General features: G+C 41.6%; 1 protein-coding gene across 1 annotated transcript; it reads left to right on the top strand.

The window, feature by feature from the left end:
- Positions 1–713: 713 nt before the first annotated feature.
- LOC147045593 (uncharacterized) lies at positions 714–22,492 on the top strand. Its single transcript, XM_085932711.1, has 11 exons — positions 714–771; positions 5,566–5,615; positions 5,983–6,093; positions 6,476–6,580; positions 7,036–7,189; positions 7,264–7,424; positions 7,508–9,724; positions 9,875–12,171; positions 12,346–17,425; positions 17,789–19,687; positions 19,826–22,492. Exons 1-11 carry the CDS (start codon positions 714–716, stop codon positions 21,914–21,916), a joined length of 14,223 nt encoding a protein of 4,740 aa, XP_085788837.1. The 3' UTR covers positions 21,917–22,492.
- Positions 22,493–22,996: the final 504 nt, after the last annotated feature.

Here is a 22,996-nt window from a genome sequence, read left to right as displayed (position 1 = left end):
TCCAAATTAAGAAGGTGTACGATTGAGTTGTGACGTTTTACAGATGCACGTTAGCCGAAATGTGGCTACAAAGTTAATTGGAGCACTGAATGGCAACGAGGAGGCACCCGACGGAGGCATCGAACTTTCCAAAGTTCTCAGACTGGCTTCTTGCCTTGTGTCTGATTGAGTCGACATGGCTAGATGTGTCTCCACAAAGGAGGGCTTGAAAAGCTGCACAGACACGGCGGCAAATCCACTTATGGACTCAGAGCACCATACAGGCATGCACACAGACATCCGCGCAAACATGCATAAACATCCAAACAGACACAACACACACTCACATGCACGCACACACTCCATCAGAGCTGCAGCTGAACGTTCTTGTCTGATGAGAGCGATCAATGCGCAAGAAGGAGGGAGGAAGAGGGGAAAGAAAAGGGACGAGGAGTCTGAGCTGGGAGGGGGCGGTGGCAGATGCAGACGATGGGTGGGGATGGCGGGTTGGTGGGGAGGGGTGGCAGCTCCTCCCACAAGCAAGTTATCGAGCCGCGCTGAAGGTCCGTGATGCTGACAGGGCGAGCCAGTCTTCAGACGGCAGCCATCTCATCGGATCCGGGATCAGCCCAAGAGGAGAGGAGAGCCCTGCCGCCGCCCGCCACGCCGCCATCCGGCCGCCTGTCCCGCCCTTTACAACTTAGGAGCCTGTCTTCTCTGCAGCCACCACCATCATGTGCGACTGTTTCCACCTGGCCTTCCCTAACTGGCACGGCGCGCCCTCTGGTACAGGTGATCATCTTTCCCTTTGGATCTGACATTGAATGTTTTTTGGGGGGCTTCACGGTGGTACAAGCGGTTAGCAGTCTGCCTCACAGTTCGGAGGTTCAGGGTATGAATATTGCGTGCTCTAACCCACCCCACCCCAAAATTCATGATAGCTTGACTCTAAATGATATGTCAATCTCAAGGCCCGGAGGAATGAGATATTGTGCCATACTAAAGCAAGTTGACTTTCATGTTTGATAGAGTTGTTTGATTTCATTTTGGCAAGAAAGTGGAATTTTGTCTTGCATTGTAGAGTTTGTTTTCATCAAATCCTTTCAAGGTGACGTGGCATGTGTATTTGATTGTCAATAAACTATAGTATACTGTAATAACAAAATGCACAACGTAGCAATATGAAGAGGTGAATCCACAGTTATGATTTTCAATCTTAGCTACAATGACAATGAGCTGTAAATGGTTCGTGGGTGTTACTTCATGTCAACTGGCAACAAGTCCATTGCTTGTCATGATGCACACTGTGATTGGCTGGCGACCAATCCAAGGTGTACCTCGCATCTCTTGTTCAAAGTCAGCTGAGATTGACTCAGGCTAAGGGTGTTCTACTTAGGGCCCAGGGGCAAGACTGCATATCATCTCTCGAGGTCCACTAAAGCGAACGAGGCGTGTCGCCTTGGAAGGGATTCACTCTTTTCTTTTTGCCACAAAATCTAGACATAAACGTGAAGTGTGTTTTTTAAGCATTCATTCTAACCACTGTTTAACAGAAATTATGATTGATATATATATATATATATATATATATATATATATATATATATATATATATATATATAAATTACTTTGACACCTCTCGGGTGGGCAGTAGAAGAAGCACAGATAGATGATTGGAAAACAACATCCTGCTGACTCAGCGGCAGTGTGTGCGTGTGTGTGTGTGTGTGTGTGTGTGTGTGTGTGTGTGTGTGGTGCCAATGCCAACCTGCAGTGAGCGCTGGGTGTGTCGTCTGCAGAGATTTCATCATCCCTTCTGGCGAGCTGGCCATCCTGCAGCTGCTGCTGCTGCTGCACAGAAGCGGTGGCACCCAAAGCGCAGCTGCACCAGACTAAAACAAAAAAAATACATAATGCGCCACCTGTAACCTTGCAGCAGATGCCGAGCAGGCTTAACTCGTTCTTTGCTACTCTCATCCTGCTGACTTGCCTGCTGATGCGGCACACGTGCTCGATGCCTCGAGGCAGTTAGATACGACGAGGGTCAAAGGGACAAATTCTTGCAGACTTTACGTTACGGTGATGTGGTGGCACATGATGCTGTCTTTTGTGCAGACTTTGACTGCAACTGGTGCCCTAATACTGGTCGGAAAGAGAGCGGGAAGTTGAAGTTGAAGTTTATTTTTGAACATGAGATCGACTAAACACAAAATCTTTTTTTTTTTTTTCTTTCACAGTTTCACATAATTTTCAATAAGACCAATGAGACAAATAAATCAACATGTTCAAAAAAGGAGCAGGAAGAAGCTAGTGAATCTGGCGCAAAACTCTTTGCTTCTGCTTGGACTGGTCCAATGTCAGTCGTGGTTCCTTTTCAAACTTCAAGACAAGATTCAAACTTCAGAACAAAGTTTCAAGTTGGCTGAAGGCCCAGTGATCGCGTTTCTTGAGTAATACGTTTGAGATGCTAGTAACAGTTGTGATCTGAAGCTGATGACATTTTCCAGTTGCCTGACGCTCATCGAGCTCTATCATTTTGCCCTCGCTCTCAAAAAAGCACCTTAGTCTCAGGTTCTGTAACGTCTCTGAGAAGATGACAAAGTGTCCATTTTGTTTCTTTAGGATGTAAGACACTCAAGGTCAAGGTCAGAGGGGTGTTTCAACTCATTCTTGACATTGACATTCTGGATACGATTTCGAATATCGGAAAATCACTTGGTCAAATCCCTCACCCACATTTTATTGCATTGGTGCCTTTTATATATAAAACTGGAATTATAAATAAATACCAGTGAAAAGATGGCATTCACAGACAGCGTGAAAGTAGCTAATTATCCTGAAATGCTTGGCAATGCTGTAACGTTTGATACTCTTCTATATGATTTGTTATTTGTCTTGTCACCGTGGGATAGTGGGTAACACAATTTCGATCTCTTTGTGTGTCTTGGCATGTGAAGTGATTGACAATAAAGCTGACTTTGACTTGATATGTCATGATGTCCATCAAGAAATAAAAAACGCAAAAGAAATATGTTTGGAGACATCTAACAAGCGATAATGTGTCCCAGCCTGAACATGAACCAAAAGTTAAAGATACAGAAATTCAGAAAAATATGAAACAAATATGTATCCATTAAAAAAAAAAAACTGATTCTACCGTTCATGTTGCCATGGTAATGAGGTCAAATTGTTCAGTGGAGTGTTGTTTACACAAACACTTTGTGGAAATAAGCAGTTTCAGATAGAAAATTTTGAGATTACGTTGAAGAAGTAGCTTCAATTTCTTGTTTCAGTGGATGAGGATATTGTACACTGAGAGCTCGAGGTGGAAATCCAATTGCGTTTCTGGGCTGAAATCCAATTATAAATCATATTCTCGGCAGCGGTGGAAGGGGCTTGTGTCCGAGTGCAAGCGAGCGGTCGTGTGACCTTTGACGACTTGGTCGAGTTACGCGAGACCATCAGACAGGAAACAATTCTCTAACCGCTTTAGCTTTTGTTTCTGCAAGACAGCACGATCGGCATCAAACGTGAACGTCGTCGGTAAAAGAAACAAACGAGATAAGGCAAAGCGCTCTGAGACAAGTGGAGCCACACCCACGTCGAGAGCTGCAGTGTCAACCTGCAGCAGATCATCTGCAGTGTGCCCTGCTGCTGACAAAATGCCGCTTCAGTGTGTCTCAACCATGAGTTGACTTGAGTTCCAACGGCTATCAATATAAGCGGCCAAGCGACAATCTAAATATTCGCTTTTCAATGTCGTATATACAATCAGGCAAGTGCCTGGTGTCAAACCAACCAGCCGGGTCAATCTTTTTCTGAGTTTCATATTTCTGAATGTGTACCTGGATGCGAGATGTTTATTATTATCATTAACCATTTATGACTTCAGTGTTGCTCATTTACATCATAGCCACCCCCTGCTGGTGGGTAGCAAGTTGTGTAGCAATGTGTCTGCGACATGCGCCACCCCCTGCTGGTGGGTAGCAAGTTGTGTAGCAACGTGTCTGCGACATGCGCCGCACAAACAGATTTCGCCAGACTAACTGAATTGAGTTGAATGTGGAATTTCGTCGACGTCACAGTCAGAACCGGGCGTTTGCACCATTGTGGCACCATTGTGGGAGTGAACGTGGTCGATAACTTTAGGGCCTCGGAAGTCACCTGTCCATTTTCTCTACTGCTTGTTCTCACTGGAGCGAGGCAAAATTGTAGACTAAAAAATGTACCTTAATTCTTGATCTTTTGCTAAATCATTTTATTTTAATAACTGAAATAATTATGTCTCCTTGAAGGTCTGCACATATTATATTTGCACATGGCAAATATTTGAGAAAGGAGTTCCTCTCATGTGCACTGCTGGACACATAAAAGCCGTCGCACACAGCCACTGAACTGAACAGCACATCATCAGCGCCACGTACAACAATGATTATAGCCTTGACACCACCGGACGGCATCTGGCTGCTACCTTTATTCCATCTAATCCAGTTCACGCCAATATCCTGGAACATCAGGATGAAGGCAGAGACGATGCTTGCCACTCACAACTATTAACACAGGGGTGTCAGAAACGCAACAACAGAGCTGAGGTTTGTTGTAGCAGCTGACAAAAGTCGACTGGGAGAACGCTACAAAAACAAAATAGTGGGTTGAAGTCGACATGAAAATCGAATGACTTACAACATAGTTATTTATCTTTTGTTGATTTTACAAATTATACTAAAGTGTTGAAAATGGCTCACCCTCTTTCACAATGCAATGCTAGCAGTGGAACAAATGAGCCATTTTGGGATCAAATGAAAAGCGACTGTTTTGGAGCCAGCGGTATGTACAAGTACATCAGCGAGAGAGTCAGAAGACTGCCTGTGTGAAAGGCATCATAGGCAGCCGGAACTTGGGTGTAAAGTTTGACTTTCGACACCCAACATCCACACCCCTCTGTGTCCACACATATGGAAGGTGAGCGCGTGTACTGCCACCTTTTTTGTCTGTACCAGGCTGAACAAATCATTTGAGGCACTGGTTGCGTTCAGAGGTGCCTGGGGTCAGTTCCAGGACTTGAACAAATAACATCAGCAGGTAGGTGAACTGCTTAAGTCAATATGTCGGTTATTCAGACTTTTGATTCAATATAGAGATTAGATGGTGAATGTTCCATTGGGTCAAATGAATGTGGACCAGTGTTTCTTCTTATCATCGAGTGGAATGTGATTTGATGTTGTTTTGCCCCCCCAAAGTGAACAGAGCGCCATTTCTTAACACACTAACGCACTTAAAGAAGCAGTCGGAGCTCACATGAGAAAGGTTAGCAAAATGTGTGAGGTCTTACTGTCAGTTGGTAAACAACATGGCTTCTGAAACTAACAACAACAAACCAGATGCATTTGTAGTCTGATCTTTCCTTTTTGGAAATGTGTCTCATATATGGATCGATAAAGAGGATCACTTAAGAGAACATGGAGGAGATGGCCCTCGGGGGGATTTGTTGCCAGGAAGAACTCGTCAAAGTCTCTACGCAGCAGACTTCAGGCTCCAATGAGATACAACAAATGTTGAAGGAGTTTTTTGTGTTTCTGTCCGTAGGAGCTGGACGAAGGCTGAGAGCGCCAGATCTCGGCTCAGAGGACCACTCGGTGAGTCTGAATATATATTTGAGTGGAATGGATTCATAGAAACCAGTTGTTGGATCTTGGACTTTTGAAGAGGCAGATCTCAAATGAGGACAAATGCCACAGACTCTGACTCTGAAATGTACAGCTACTGAGAAGAAGATACCTGTTTTGAAATATAGAGCGTAAAAGTAAAACGTCAACATACAAATACTTAGGTAGAGTAGAGATATCTGAAAATCAACTTAAGCACTTTCCATAACTGAAGGACAATCACAGCTTTTGTTGACTCAGCAAAGTGTCATTATCACACCTTTTGCCGGATACTGGAAATGTGAAGCAAAAAAAAATCTGAAATTAAAGCACGGACTACCTACCGCGTCATCTACAGGCATGTGACGAGCCGTCTCATTTCACCGAGGGTGAGAGACCACGCCCTCAGGGATCGTCCCCCGTGGAAGAACACCTGGAGACGGAGAAGTATAGCGACAGCGACAAGGAGGTAACGCACAGGAAAGTGAAAAGGGGCCACCAAACTGAGTCTGATTGACCAGAGAAATTTTGTCTCCAGTTCAGGAACTTATTTGAGTCAACTGTAATTCTTCTTGTGTTTGACACCACAGAGAGCTTTCCTTTAAAAATACATTCTAATTTTCATCATTGATGTTTTAACTATTAAACACACAACTCTGACACGCTATGCGACCTGACCGAAATTAAAAGGGCCACAGAGACTGAAAGTTGTCCCCCCCCCACACTGTCACAAATGTAAACTCACAATTATCCATCTGGTGCACCGACTAAATTTGCATCTATAATTCCACCAAGAGAAGAAATAAAGGTGGTAACTGTGTTTGCTGACAGCGTTGTTGCGTTTGGTGTAGGAAGATGACCCACACCATAAGCGAGGCAAGGGGAAGAAGGGTAAAAGGTCAAGCTTTGCCTGTGGATTTGACCGCCGCTCGACCCCAAAGATGAGCAAACTGAAGGCGAGTCATTTCCAATCAATTTCTCCGGTTTGATAGAGTTTTCACCACTCTACCTTTTATGCAAGAACCACATGTGAGACAGTTTGCCCATTTTACACAAGCGGCTATCAGCACCCTGTGTGGTACAGAGGTGCTTAAAAGCAGTCTGACTTTCACCTGCAAGGGACTATTTATTGAGAGAAAGTAGGGTGGGGGTGAGACTGAACAGGTTTTGGGGGTCACCTCTGTCTTAGCTCTTTGTTTTACAAGGTTGTGGAAACAGATACAAGTGGAGCCTTTTTAGATAACTAACTAAGCAAGAATGTTTCCACATCAATGTGGAAAGTTTCAATGAGTCAAAAAAAGGTGGAAGGTTTTAACAAAGGTTCAATTCTAGTCAACATTCCAACATAATCATACGATCAAAATAATTTTTGAACCCTAACACTACGTACCATATAATGGTGTTTCCACAGGAAGCGTATAGCCCAGAGTCAGGGATGATCGTAAAAACAGCCCAAGATGGAGGTGCAGAAGGTCTTATCTATGGCGGAGGTGGTAAAGACGGCATCTTCATCAAAGAAGTGGTACCAGAATCGCCTGCCTCTAAAAGTCTACAACTCAAAGAAGGTATGCTTCCAGTTTGACAAAAGCTCAGAAGAGTATTTGCCGACTAAAATGTTCTACTCCTTCTTTTAATGCAGGAGATCAGCTTCTGAGTGCCACTGTCTATTTTGACAATGTGTCATATCAGGATGCTATTCAAATTCTGGAGCATGCTCAGGCTTACAAAGTGAAGCTCTGCCTAAAACGCAAACCCGACATCACAGAGACGGAGCCCCTCGCTGAGTCTGACATCATTCCTGTAACTATTTTCAGTTACATCTTCAGACCCTTGATGTTGTCTTCTTTTTAGAAGGCAAAACTAACATTCCTGTTCCCAACTAGGAGGATGAAACCTTCACTCCAAAGATGCGAGAACATGGGAAATCCAAGAGACGAGGTGATGCTCGCATTTCCTGGCCCAAGTTTCCCTCCTTAGGGAAAGGGAAGAAGTCCCGTTTTGCAAGGTCTCACAGTTCTTCAGAGGCTGATGAGCAGAGAAAATTGGAGCTGAGTCCAACCACAAGTGACACAGAGTCCCCAATAAAGACTCAAGACGCCCTTAAAGGCAAGAAACGGCATAAGATGAAGCTTCCATCTCTAACAAAGAGAGGCCGCGTTAGCTCATCTGAGGATCAGGACACTGATGCACCAACATGCACACAAGAAGCAGCTGAATTATGCTCACCTGAAGGCCTTCAAAGCCCCGTAGGAACGAGGCCTGAAGTGCATCGAATAGAAGAGATAACTCTGATAGAAGATTCTGACTCAAGAGTGACTAAACCTCTCGCTCTTCAACACAAGGTAGAACTCATTGCTATTGACAGTGCGTTGAAAACAACCGATCTAACGGTGGCTCTGACTGGTCAAGAAAGCCCTACTGGACCACTGTCTCCCGATGGTAAGAAAAAGAAAAAAGAAAAGTCCGAATTTAAAATGAAAATAATGGGGAAGGACAAATCGAACAAGAAAGAGGCAAAAGCAAAATCACCTAAAAGGCTCAAAACACTGGGCGCAAGTTTAGAAATAGCAGACCTAGGCATTGTTAGAGGGGATCAGCCCGAGCAAAAGACTGAAACTGAACAAACATCCCCGCGTAAAGGCAAAACTAAAAAAAGAACCCTACTTCCCAAGCGTGAAGACATTGAAATCCCTGGTATGGAGGACATGTCGCGAAGGAAACAAGTCAAAGGAGCCCACGATGAACTACCAGAAACAGTGCAACTCTCAATTGATGTGGATAGCGTGAAAGAGGCTGTTTCGAAGTTGCCTGGATATAAATTACCAAAGGTGGATATGTGTGGAGTACCTATTCCAGAAGAAATCACTGTGATAGATGCCAATGCTCAGAGAATATCAATGAAAACGCCCACTAAAGTTGCTGATGGCAAAACAAAACAGGAGGCACCCATCAGTAAGGCAGAGGAAGAGGACGCTTCCAATCCAGAATTATCCAAGACTTCTTTCAAGATACGAAAGATCAAACCGGGTGATTTAAGTTCAGAAGAAGTTTTCACTGTGACCCTGATGGACCCAACAAATACAGAGACGACACAAGAGTGCCAATCTGCGCTCGACTCAAAAGAATCTGATAAGAAATCAAAGTCGGCAAAGATAGTTTTGCCGAGCATCGGGTTTTCAAAGGCAGACTTTAGAATCCCTGAGGTCGGAATGTATTTACCAAAGCCAAATATTTCTGGGCCCAAGGATGACGAGGTGAAAGGAGAAAGAACTATATTCCTCCAAGAAGAAATAAGAGAAGGCATCACGTCCGCTGCTGCGATAAGTACTGGTGAACTTGAATACATCGATTCAGCAGAATCCCCCATTGAGTGGGAACTTGATGGAAAAGGAAGCCTGTTACAAAACCTGAAATTTGAAGTATCATTACCAAAGTTAAGAGGTGCACAAATCGATTTAAGCTCGTCAAAAACTGATGGAAAAGTCAAATCACCTGATGTTCAATTAGGCGCATACAAATATACTCCGGAAGAGAAGATGGCAGTTGACATTGCAGGGTTGCCAGGAGATCAGGAAGCAAAAGGACGTAAGTTTGAAATGCCGCAATTTGATTTCACGATACCAGAAATCACTGGACCACAACTCAATGTAAACATTTTCAAAAAAAAACTAGATCCTGAACCAGAGGAACAAATCAAAGAAGCCTTAGATGTGGATTTAAGTCCCGGAAAAGCACAGGCATCACCACAGAAAGACAAAACACCTGAACAACGTCTGTCTGGGGTTGAACTTGATGGACACAAAGCCAAATTTCAAATGCCAAAATTGAAAGTTCAAGTACCTGATGTTGATTTTGGTTTATCCAAGGAAATTGGAGATGCTACTGTGCCAAAGGCCAAGGTTGATGCCAACGTTGATATTCCAACAAAGGACCTTGGATTTAACATTTCCGCACCTAGCGTGGAAATTGAAGGATCTAAAGCGTGTGAAATAAAAATGGATGGAGAGGGAATGAAGTTGAAAATGCCAAAGTTCGGAGTAAAAATGCCAAAACTCAAAGGGCCTGAAATTGAGTTCAACTTAAAAAAGAAAGAAATTGATGTCAATCGTCATATAACTGATGAAACAATTTCACAGACTCCTAAACTAAATGTAAATATTGGACAAACTGATGGAATACAGACAGATATTGACATTAAGAAACCCGATTTACAAATGCAAGCTTTGAAATCTAATTTTGAGCACAGTGAGAAAAACCTAAAGGCAAATGTTGACATCAAATGTCCAGATATTCCCAAACTTGATCTTGGAAAAGTGAATATTGGGACTGCAGAGTTGAAAATGGAAGAACATCTGATTGATGCTGAACCTTTATATGCTGAAATTGAACATAAAGGAGGCAAGTTTAAAATGCCAAAATTTGGTATCTCTATGCCAAAGATGAAAGCACCTGACATTGATATAAGCTTATCAAAGAAAGATGGAGAGATCAAACTCCCGGAAGCTGTAGTTGAGCTCCCCGATGTTGACGTGAAACTACCATCAGCTAAAGTGGAAATAGAAGGTCCTGAGGTTGATTTTCAACCAGGTAGTGTTGAAGGATCACCATCAAAATTTAAACTGCCAACATTCAAATTACCAAAATTAGGTGTCGCTTTACCTCAGGTCAGTGTGGAAGTACCCGATACAGACAAAGAGATCAAGGTGGAGGGAGCAGATGTAAAATCACCAGAATTAAAAGTGGGAGCTAAAATTCCTGATGTTGCTACATATGTTGATGTGAAAATAGATGGTCAGGAGAGCAAGTTCAAAATGCCAAAATTTGGTATCTCCATGCCGAAAATGAAAAGACCCGACTTTGATACAAGCTTATCAAAGAAAGATGGAGACATGAACATCCCGGAAGCTGAACTTGAGCTCCCCGATGTTGACGTGAAACTACCATCAGCTAAAGTGGAAATAGAAAGTCCTAAGGTGGATTTTCAACCAGGTAGTGTTGAAGGATCGCCATCAAAATTCAAACTACCAACATTCAAATTACCAAAATTGGGTGTGGCTTTACCTCAGGTCAGTGTGGAAGTCCCTGATATGGACAAAGAGATCAAGGTGGAGGGAGCAGATGTAAAATCACCAGACTTAAAAGTGGGAGCTAAAATTCCTGATGTTGCTACAGATGTTAATCTCAAAATGAAAAGATCAAAATTTTCATTCCCCAAATTCTCATCAACAAAGCAAAGTAGCAAAGAATCAGAAGTTGAGATTGATCTCCCAGATGTTGATGTTTCGATTCCAGCAGGGAAACTGGAAATCCCTTCACCAGAAGTACAGTTTCAAACACCAGATGTTGATGTCAATATAGGTGGTCAGGAGAGCAAGTTCAAAATGCCAAAGTTTGGCATCACCATGCCAAAAATGAAAGGACCGGACTTTAATATAAGCTTATCAAAGAAAGACGGTGAGATCAAACTCCCTGAAGGTGAAGTTGAATTCCCGGATGTTGATGTTAAACTTCCATCAGCTAAAGTAGATATTGAAGCTCCTAAAATTGAAGCTCGACCTGGTAGCGTGGAAGGATCACCATCAAAATTCAAGTTACCAACAATCTCATTCCCCAAATTCTCATTAACCAAGCAAAGTAGCAAAGAGGCTGAAGTTGATCTTGACCTCCCAGGTGTCGATGTTTCTATTCCAGAAGGAAATGTAGAGGTCACTCTACCTCAAGTAGAGTTTCAATCACCAGAAGCTAATGTAAATATACAAGGCCAAGAGAGCAAGTTTAAAATGCCCAAATTTGGCATCTCCACGCCAAAAATGAAAGGACCTGACTTGGATATCAGCTTATCACAGAAAGATGGAGACATCAAACTTCCAGAAGCTGAAGTTGAACTCCCCGATATTGACGTTAAACTACCATCAGCTAAAGTGGAAATAGAAGGTCCTAAAATTGAAGCTCACCTAAGTAGTGTGGAAGGATCGCCATCAAAATTCAAACTGCCAACATTTAAATTACCCAAGTTGGGTGTGGCTTTACCTCAGGTCAGTGTGGAAGTCCCTGATATGGACAAGGAGATCAAGGTAGAGGGACCACATGTAAAATCACCAGAATTAAAAGCAGAAGCAAAAATTCCTGATGCTGCCTCAGAAATTGATGTCAAAATCAAAAAGTCTAAATTCTCATTACCCAAATTCTCACTAACCAAGCAAAGTAGCAAAGAATCTGAAGTTGATGATGACCTCCCAGATGTTGATGTTTCTGTTCCAGCAGGGAAACTCGAAATTACTTCACCAGATGTTGATGTCAATATAGATGGTCACCAGGGCAAGTTTAAAATGCCCAAATTTGACATCTCCATGCCGAAAATGAAAGGACCTGATTTTGATATAAGCTTATCAAAGAAAGATGGTGAGATCAAACTCCCTGAAGGTAAAGTTGAACTCCCGAATATTGATGTTGAACTTCCATCAGCTAAAGTAGATATTGAAGCTCTTAAAATTGAAGCTCGACCTGGTAGCGTGGAAGGATCACCATCAAAATTCAAGTTACCAACAATCTCATTCCCCAAATTCTCATTAACCAAGCAAAGTAGCAAAGAGGCTGAAGTTGATATTGACCTCCCAGAAGTTGATGTTTCCATTCCAGAGGGAAATTTGGAGGTCACTCTTCCTCAGGTAGAGATTCAATCACCAGAAGCTAATGTCAATATAGAAGGCCAAGAGGGCAAGTTTAAAATGCCAAAATTTGGCATCGCCATACCAAAGATGAAAGGACCCGACATTGATATAAGTTTATCAAAGAAAGACGGAGAGATCAAACTCCCAGAAGCTGAAGTTGATGTTAAACTTCCATCAGCTAAAGTGGATATAGAAGGTCCTGAGGTTGATTTTCAACCAGGTAGTGTTGAAGGATCGCCATCAAAATTCAAACTACCAACAATCAAATTTCCCAAATTCTCATTTTCAAAACAAAGTAGCAAAGAGTCAGAAGTTAAGATTGGTCTCCCAGATGTTGATGTTTCCATTCCAGAGGGAAATTTGGAGGTCACTTCACCAAAAGTCAATTTGAAATCACCAGATGTTGATGACAATATAGATGGTCAGGAGAGCAAGTTTAAAATGCCCAAATTTGGCATCGCCATGCCAAAAATGAAAGGACCTGACTTTGACATAAGTTTATCAAAAAAAGATGGAGGGATCAAACTTCAGGAAGCTGAAGTTGAACTCCCAGATGTCGATGTTAAACTACCATCAGTTCAAGTAGATATTGAAGTTCCTAAAATTGAAGCTCAACCAGGTAGTGTTGAAGGATCGCCATCAAAATTTAAACTGCCAACGTTCAAATTACCCAAATTGGGTGTGGCTTTACCTCAGGTCAGTGTTGAAGTACCTGATATGGACAAAGAGATCAAGGTGGAGGGAGCAGATATAAAATCACCAGAAATAAAAGTGGATGCTAAAATTCCAGATGCTGCTACAGATGTCAAAATGAAAACGTCTAGATTCTCATTCCCCAAATTCTCACTAACAAAGCAAAGTAGCAAAGAGTCAGAAGTTGAGATTGATCTCCCAGATGTTGATGTTTCGATTCTAGCAGGGAAACTGGAAATCACTTCACCAGAAGTAGAGTTTCAAACACCAGATATTGATGTCAATATAGATGGCCAGGAGAGCAAGTTCAAAATGCCAAAGTTTGGCATCAATGTGCCAAAAATGAAAGGACCCAACTTGGACATAAACCTATCCAAGAAAGATGGTGAGATCAAACTCCCAGAAGCTAAAGCAGAACTCCCAGATGTTGATGTTAAACTACCATCAGCTAAAGTGGAAATAGAAGGTCTTAAAATTGAAGCTAAACCAGGTAGCGTGGAAGGATCGCCATCAAAATTTAAATTACCAACAATCTCATTTCCAAAATTATCATTCACCGAACAAAGTAGCAAAGAATCTGAAGTTGAGATTGGTCTTCCAGATGTTGATGTTTCAGTTCCAGCAGGGAATCTGGAAATCACTTCACCTAAACTAGAGTTTCAACCACCAGATGTAGATGTCAATATAGAAGGGCAGGAGAGCAAATTTAGATTCCCAAAGTTTGGCATATCCATGCCAAAAGTAAAAGGGCCTGACATTGACATAGGTTTGGCGAAGAAAGATGGCGATATCACATTCCCAGGGGCAGAGGTTCAACTCAAAGCAGCTGACATGAAACTACCATCTGCAAATGTGGAAATTGAAGATCCAAAGATTCACGTTCAGCCAGGTAGTGTTGAGGGATCTCCTTCAAAATTCAAACTGCCAACGTTCAAATTACCAAAATTGGGTGTGGCTTTACCTCAGGTCAGTGTTGAAGTACCTGATATGGACAAAGAGATCAAGGTGGAGGGAGCAGATATAAAATCACCAGAATTAAAAATGGGAGCTAAAATTCCTGATGTTGCTACAGATGTTGATGTCAAAATGAAGAGATCAAAATTCTCATTCCCTAAATTCTCATTAACAAAGCAAAGTAGCAAAGAGTCAGAAGTTGAGATTGATCTCCCAGATGTTGATGTTTGTGTTCCAGCAGGGAAACTAGAAATCACATCACCAGAAGTAGAGTTTCAACCACCAGATGTTGATGTCAATACAGATGGTCAGGAGAGCAAATTCAAAATGCCAAAGTTTGGCATTGCCATGCCAAAAATGAAAGGACCCGACTTTGATATAAGCTTATCAAAGAAAGATGGAGACATCAAATTCCCGGAAGCTGAAGTTGAGCTCCCCGATGTTGATGTTAAACAACCATCAGTTCAAGTGGATGTCGACGTGCCTAAAATTGAAGCTCAACCAAGTAGTATTGAAGGATCACCATCAAAATTCAAACTACCAACAATAAAATTCCCCAAATTCTCACTAACTAAGCAAAGTAGCAAAGAGGCTGAAGTTAAAATTGATCCCCCAGATATTGATGTTTCTGTTCCAGCACGGAAACTGGAAATCACTTCACCAGAAGTAGAGTTACAACCACCAGATGTTGATATAAAAATAGATGGTCAGGAGAGCAAGTTTAAAATGCCAAAGTTTGGCATTGCCATGCCAAAAGTGAAAGGACCTGACTTTGATATAAGCTTATCAAAGAAAGATGGTGAGATCAAACTCCCCGAAGGTGAAGTTGATCTCATGGATGTTGATGTTAAACTTCCATCAGCTAAAGTAGATATTGAGGCTCCTAAAATTGAAGCTCGACCTGGTAGCGTGGAAGGATCGCCATCAAAATTCAAATTACCAACAATCTCGTTCCCCAAATTCTCACTAACCAAGCAAAGTGGCAAAGAGGCTGAAATCGATCTTGACCTCCCAGGTGTCGATGTTTCTATTCCAGGGGGAAATTTGGAGGTCACTCTACCTCAAGTAGAGTTTCAATCACCAGAAGCTAATGTAAATATACAAGGCCAAGCGAGCAAGTTTAAAATGCCCGAATTTGGCATCTCAATGCCAAAAATTAAAGGACCTGACTTGGATATCAGCTTATCACAGAAAGATAGAGAGATCAAACTTCCAGAAGCTGAAGTTGAACTCCCCGATGTTGACGTTAAACTACCATCAGCTAAAGTGGAAATAGAAGGTCCTAAAATTGAAGCTAACCCAAGTAGTGTGGAAGGATCGCCATCAAAATACAAACTGCCAGCATTTAAATTACCCAAATTGGGTGTGGCTTTACCTCAGGTCAGTGTGGAAGTCCCTGATATGGACAAAGAGATCAAGGTAGAGGAACCACATGTAAAATCACCAGAATTAAAAGCGGAAGCAAAAATTCCTTATGCTGCCTCAGAAATTGATGTCAAAATCAAAAAGTCTAAATTCTCATTACCCAAATTCTCACTAACCAAGCAAAGTAGCAAAGACTCTGAAGTTGATATTGACCTCCCAGATGTTGATGTTTCTGTTCCAGCAGGGAAACTGGAAATCACTTCACCAGATCTTGATGTCAATACAGATGGTCAGGAGGGAAAATTTAAAATGCCCAAATTTGGCATCTCCATGCCAAAAATGAAAGGACCTGATTTTGAGTTAAGCTTATCAAAGAAAGATGGCGAGATCAAAATCCCAGAAGCTGAAGTTGAACTCCCGGATGTCGATGTTAAACTTCCATCAGCTCAAGTGGAAATAGAAGGTCCTGAGGTTGATTTTCAACCAGGTAGTGTTGAAGGATCACCATCAAAATTCAAACTACCAACAATCAAATTTCCCAAATTCTCATTTTCAAAGCAAAGTAGCAAAGAGTCAGAAGTTAAGATTGGTCTTCCAGATGTTGATGTTTCCAATCCAGAGGGAAATTTGGAGGTCACTTCACCAAAGGTTGATTTGAAATCACCAGATGTTGATGTCAATATAGATGGTCAGGAGAGCAAGTTTAAAATGCCTCAATTTGCCATTGCCATGCCAAAAATGAAAGGACCTGACTTTGACATAAGTTTATCAAAAAAAGATGGAGAGATCAAATTTCAGGAAGCTAAAGTTGAACTCCCAGATGTTGACGTTAAACTACCATCAGTTCAAGTGGATATTGAAGTGCCTAAAATTGAAGCTCAACCAGGTAGTGTTGAAGGATCTCCATCAAAATTTAAACTGCCAACGTTCAAATTACCAAAATTGGGTGTGGCTTTACCTCAGGTCAGTGTTGAAGTACCTGATATGGACAAAGAGATCAAGGTGGAGGGAGCAGATATAAAATCACCAGAAATAAAAGTGGATGCTAAAATTCCAGATGCTGCTCCAGATGTTGATGTCAAAATGAAAAGGTCAAAATTCTCATTCCCCAAATTCTCATTAACAAAGCAAAGTAGCAAAGAGTCAGAAGTTGAGATTGATCCCCCAGATGTTGATGTTTCAGTTCCAGCAGGGAAACTGGAAATCACTTCACCAGATGTGGATGTCAAAATAGATGGTCAGGAGGGCAAATTTAAAATGCCCAAATTTGGCATCTCCATGCCGAAAATGAAAGGACCTGATTTTGATATAAGCTTATCAAAGAAAGATGGTGAGATCAAAATCCCAGAAGCTGAAGTTGAACTCCCGGATGTTGACGTTAAATATCCGTCAGCTGAAGTGGAAATAGAAGGTCCTGAGGTTGATTTTCAACCAGGTAGTGTTGAAGGATCGCCATCAAAATTCAAACTACCAACAATCAAATTTCCCAAATTCTCATTTTCAAAGCAAAGTAGCAAAGAGTCAGAAGTTAAGATTGGTCTCCCAGATGTTGATGTTTCCATTCCAGAGGGAAATTTGGAGGTCACTTCACCAAAAGTTGATTTGAAATCACCAGATGTTGATGTCAATATAGATGGTCAGGAGAGCAAGTTTAAAATGCCTCAATTTGCCATTGCCATGCCGAAAATGAAAGGACCTGACTTTGACATAAGTTTATCAAAAAAAGACGGAGAGATCAAACTTCAGGAAGCTGAAGTTGAACTCCCAGATGTTGACGTTAAACTACCATCAGTTCAAGTGGATATTGAAGCGCCCTTAATTGAAGCTCAACCAGGTAGTGTTGAAGGATCTCTATCAAAATTTAAACTGCCAACGTTCAAATTACCAAAATTGGGTGTGGCTTTACCTCAGGTCAGTGTTGAAGTACCTGATATGGACAAAGAGATCAAGGTGGAGGGAGCAGACGTAAAATCACCGGAAATAAAAGTGGAAGCTAAAATTCCAGATGCTGCTCAAGATGTTGATGTCAAAATGAAAAGGTCAAAATTTTCATTCCCAAAATTCTCATTAACAAAGCAAAGTAGCAAAGAGTCAGAAGTTGAGATTGATCCCCCAGATGTTGATGTTTCAGTTCCAGCAGGGAAACTGGAAATCACTTCACCAGATGTTGATGTCAAGATAGATGGTCAGGAGGGCAAATTTAAAATGCCCAAATTTGGCATCTCCACGCCGAAAATGAAAGGACCTGATTTTGATATAAGCTTATCAAAGAAAGATGGTGAGATCAAAATCCCAGAAGCTGAAGTTGAACTCCCGGATGTTGATGCTAAATTTCCATCGGCTAAAGTGGAAATAGAAGGTCCTGAGGTTGATTTTCAACCAGGTAGTGTTGAAGGATCGCCATCAAAATTCAAACTACCAACAATCAAATTTCCCAAATTCTCATTTTCAAAGCAAAGTGGCAAAGAGTCAGAAGTTAAGATTGGTCTCCCAGATGTTGATGTTTCCATTCCAGAGGGAAATTTGGAGGTCACTTCACCAAAAGTTGATTTGAAATCACCAGATGTTGATGTTAATATAGATGGTCAGGAGAGCAAGTTTAAAATGCCTCAATTTGCCATCGCCATGCCGAAAATGAAAGGACCTGACTTTGACATAAGTTTATCAAAAAAAGATGGAGAGATCAAACTTCAGGAAGCTGAAGTTGAACTCCCAGATGTTGACGTTAAACTACCATCAGTTCAAGTGGATATTGAAGCGCCCTTAATTGAAGCTCAACCAGGTAGTGTTGAAGGATCTCCATCAAAATTTAAACTGCCAACGTTCAAATTACCAAAATTGGGTGTGGCTTTACCTCAGGTCAGTGTTGAAGTACCTGATATGGACAAAGAGATCAAGGTGGAGGGAGCAGACGTAAAATCACCGGAAATAAAAGTGGAAGCTAAAATTCCAGATGCTGCTCAAGATGTTGATGTCAAAATGAAAAGGTCAAAATTTTCATTCCCAAAATTCTCATTAACAAAGCAAAGTAGCAAAGAGTCAGAAGTTGAGATTGATCCCCCAGATGTTGATGTTTCAGTTCCAGCAGGGAAACTGGAAATCACTTCACCAGATGTTGATGTCAAGATAGATGGTCAGGAGGGCAAATTTAAAATGCCCAAATTTGGCATATCCATGCCGAAAATGAAAGGACCTGATTTTGATATAAGCTTATCAAAGAAAGATGGTGAGATCAAAATCCCAGAAGCTGAAGTTGAACTCCCGGATGTTGACGTTAAATTTCCATCAGCTAAAGTGGAAATAGAAGGTCCTGAGGTTGATTTTCAACCAGGTAGTGTTGAAGGATCGCCATCAAAATTCAAAGTACCAACAATCAAATTTCCCAAATTCTCATTTGCAAAGCAAAGTAGCAAAGAGTCAGAAGTTAAGATTGGTCTCCCAGATGTTGATGTTTCCATTCCAGAGGCAAATTTGGAGATCACTTCACCAAAAGTCGATTTGAAATCACCAGATGTTGATGTTAATATAGATGGTCAGGAGAGCAAGTTTAAAATGCCTCAATTTGCCATCGCCATGCCGAAAATCAAAGGACCTGACTTTGACATAAGTTTATCAAAAAAAGATGGAGAGATCAAACTTCAGGAAGCTGAAGTTGAACTCCCAGATGTTGACGTTAAACTACCATCAGTTCAAGTGGATATTGAAGCGCCCTTAATTGAAGCTCAACCAGGTATTGTTGAAGGATCTCCATCAAAATTTAAACTACCAACGTTCAAATTACCAAAATTGGGTGTGGCTTTACCTCAGGTCAGTGTTGAAGTACCTGATATGGACAAAGAGATCAAGGTGGAGGGAGCAGATATAAAATCACCAGAAATAAAAGTGGATGCTAAAATTCCAGATGCTACTCGAGATGTTGATGTCAAAACGAAAAGGTCAAAATTCTCATTCCCCAAATTCTCATTAACGAAGCAAAGTAGCAAAGAGTCAGAAGTTGAGATTGATACCCCAGATATTGATGTTTCAGTTCCAGAAGGGAAACTGGAAATCACTTCACCAGATGGTGATGTCAAAATAGATGGTCAGGAGAGTAAGTTCAAAATGCCAAAATTTGGCATCTCCATGCCAAAAATGAAAGGCCCCGATATTGACATAAGTTTACCAAAAAAAGATGGAGCGATCACACTCTCGGACGCTGAAGTTGAACTCCCAGATGTTGATGTTAAACTACCATCAGTTCAAGTGGATATTGAAGCTCAACCAGGTAGTGTTGAAGGATCGCCATCAAAATTCAAATTACCAACAATTAAATTACCAAAATTGGGTGTGGCTTTACCTCAGGTCAGTGTGGAAGGACCTAATATGGACAAAGGGATCAAGGTGGAGGGAGCAGATGTAAAATCACCAGAATTAAATGTTAAAGCTAAAACTCTTGATGCTGCAACAGATGTTAATGTCAAAATGAAAGGGTCTAAATTCTCATTAACCAAGCAAAGTAGCAAAGAGGCTGAAGTTGAGATTGATCTCCCAGATGTTGATGTTTCGATTCCAGAAGGGAAATTAGAAATCACTTCACCTAAAGTAGAGTTTCAAATGCCAGATGTTGATGTCAAAATAGATGGTCAGGAGAGCAAGTTCAAAATGCCAAAGTTTGGCATCACCATGCCAAAAATGAAAAGACCCGACTTTGATATAAGCTTATCAAAGAAAGATGGAGAAATCAAATTCCCGGAAGCTGAAGTTGAGCTCCCCGATGTTGACGTTAAACTACCATCAGCCAAAGTGGATATTGAAGTGCCTATAATTGAACCACAACAAGGGAGCGTGGAAGTTTCACCATCAAAATTCAAACTACCAACTTTCTCATTTCCCAAATTCTCTATCACCAAGGATAGTAAAGACTCTGTAGTTGATATTGATCCAGATGTTAATGTTTCTGTTCTGAAAGGAAAAATGGAAACTTCACCTAAAGTGGAGTTTCAACCACTAGAAGTGGATGTCAACAGCAAGATTACAATGCCAAAAGCTAAAAGCCCTGACATTGACATAAGCTTGTCAAAGAAAGATGGAAATATCTCACTGCCAGTTGTTGACCTTAAACTCCAAGATTCTGAAATGAAACTACCATCTGCTAAAGTGGAAATAGAAGGTGCTAAGATTGAAGCTCAAAGAAGTAGTACCAAAGTTTCTCCATCAAAATTCAAATTACCATCTTTCAAATTGCCTAAATTTGGAGGTTCTCCACCAAATGTTGAAGTGCCTGATGTGGGTAAAGACACCGAAATTGATGGCATAAAGCCAGAGATACCTGAGGATGATGCAAAGCAGGTGGTTTCAATACCCAGCATTGACATTGAAGGCCAGTCTATGGAAGTGACAACTCCAGGAGGTGAACTCCGAGAATTAGGAATCAAACTGAAACCATTACCAGATGTTGAGGCTGAGACTAAGCTGCCGGATGTTGAAGTTGAACAATTGGAACGTACCATTTCAGAAGCACCAAAGATTGAGGTTGACGTCAAGTTGAGCAAAGGGACAGGGAATGACGCTCTGAGTCCCGTCTCTCCGAGCAAATTCAAACTGCCATCTTTCAAAATGCCAAGACTAGCATTTTCACGACAAAAACCAGAAGGAGAAAGTGTCTCACCTGACACAGAATATAAAGACAATCAACGAGAGATGAAAGCTGAACTGAATGGAGATGGTAAACCATTGCAAGCCACTCCCACATCATTTGGAGCTGTCCTTGAAAAGCTTGACGTTGAATTTGATGTGTCAAAAACAGAAAAAGAGGAAGAAGACCCAGACAACTCAAAGGAAGTCATAGAACGTAAGGACAAAGAGCCCAAGCAACAAGTGACCAAAAGTCCTGAGCGCACAGGATGGTTTAGGTTTCCAACATTTGGGCTCTCCTCACCTTCAGAACCTGCCAAAACGCCCTGCAAAAATGACGAGAACGATAAAAAGAGCCCACAAGGAGAACATGAAGAGGACATGAGCCCAACTTGTTCTATGCAGTCTTCAGACATCTTTGCTGACATCAGCTCAACAGCAACAAGCGAGTATGTCAGTTTGCCCTCTTCTCCTCCAACCAAGGTCATGGCCAAATATTCTGATCTGAACCTACCTCCAGATATGGGAGAGAGGAATGTTCAAACTTCCACTGCCAGGTCAGAGCTTATCACAGTCGAGTCAAACTTACCAGAGAAGATAACTATTCTGTCGTCTGAGATCTTGTCTTCCTCTGAGGAAACACTCAGAATGGCGTCGGAGAAAATACACGTCTTTACATCCAACGTACAAGTAGGCCCTGAATCACATCACACCAAACTTCTGTCTACCGTCCAGTCGGCAGGCGAGGCCGGCCAATCCTCGTCATCGTGGACAGTGGAGAGTTCTCAGAGCAGCAGGAGGACAGTGTCGCAGAAACGTATTGTCCACGAAACATCGCGCGAAAGCACAGAAACCTTTGTGATTACCAAACAAATAACCAAAACCATCGACCCCACCGAGTTCTTCGCCAACGAGGAGGCGGCTTCGTCCATCCAGCGTCTCAGAGAATCCGTTCACTCGGAGAAAATTAGATTTTTTGACGGTGCTGAGAAGTGAGGTGCTAGCTAAATCAACTTCCTTGGTCTACAAGTAGAACTTTGTCAGTGTTTAATCAAAAGCAGGGATTAATGGAACCTCTGGCTGCATGTTGCAGAAAGAAAAAGAGATGGACAAAGTGTCTTGGCAGAAGAAAAACGCAATGAAATTGTTAATAAGCTATGTATCTAGGTGTCTTATGACAGGGCTTCCCTAAATATGCTTACGTGTGGTACAGAAAATGTTTACTAGCTGCATTTGTGCTCTACCATCACAAGGGTGTTAACAATGAGGCTATAGCAAAATGAATGTTTACGATAGTCATAAAACACTGTGTGTGTGTGTGTGTGTGTGTGTGTGTGTGTGTGTGTGTGTGTGTGTGTGTGTGTGTGTGTGTGTGTGCGTGTGTCTACGCGCATGTGTGTGTGTCTGTGTATTCGCTGAGGTATTCTTGTTGATGCAGTATAGGAAACACACAAAAAGAAATGTAACGGTTACGATGATGACAAAGTGTACTGCTGTATTTTTTATCCCTATTTTTGCTTAAATCTCATTTGCTACAGTACATACATGCATATGTATCAGCAGTGCTTTCTCAGCCAGTGTGAATAATAATAAAGCTGTGTAAATAGCTTTTAATGATCTCTGGACTATTCCATATGCTTCAACTCCAAATGTTTGCAATATACACATCAATAAATACATATTATTAGTCCAAGCATGTCTGAAGAGGTCATATCTTACCGCATGTTGATGATGGGAGGACTGAGCTCCAGGTGAGTTCTCCCACACCAATCTCATCCAAACATGCATTTATCAAACTTGCTTCATCAGAATCATCTTTTTATTGGCTAGATATGTAAAAAAAAAAACACAAGAAATGTGTCTTTGGTAGTCTGAGATAAATTAGGCTGCTGAAATATGGCACTTACTTGATTGACTGGTTGTCAATGTAATGAAAGCGGGCTCGTCATTGGGCCAGGAGTATGTGAAACTGGATGAAGGTCTGGCACCCCTGCACGAGACAGTTAAGTACTTGTTGACAACTCAATCAATCAAAATATCAACTGCGGGGGTGACTTACGAGCTCTCATGATCTCA

The sequence above is a fragment of the Syngnathus leptorhynchus genome, chromosome 15 (assembly GCF_054491065.1).
Source record: "Syngnathus leptorhynchus isolate UIUO chromosome 15, UIUO_Slep, whole genome shotgun sequence".
NCBI classification, from domain to species: Eukaryota; Metazoa; Chordata; class Actinopteri; order Syngnathiformes; family Syngnathidae; genus Syngnathus; species Syngnathus leptorhynchus.
The sequence above is the reverse complement of the archived record's forward strand: the minus strand, read 5'-3'. Positions and strand labels throughout refer to the sequence as shown.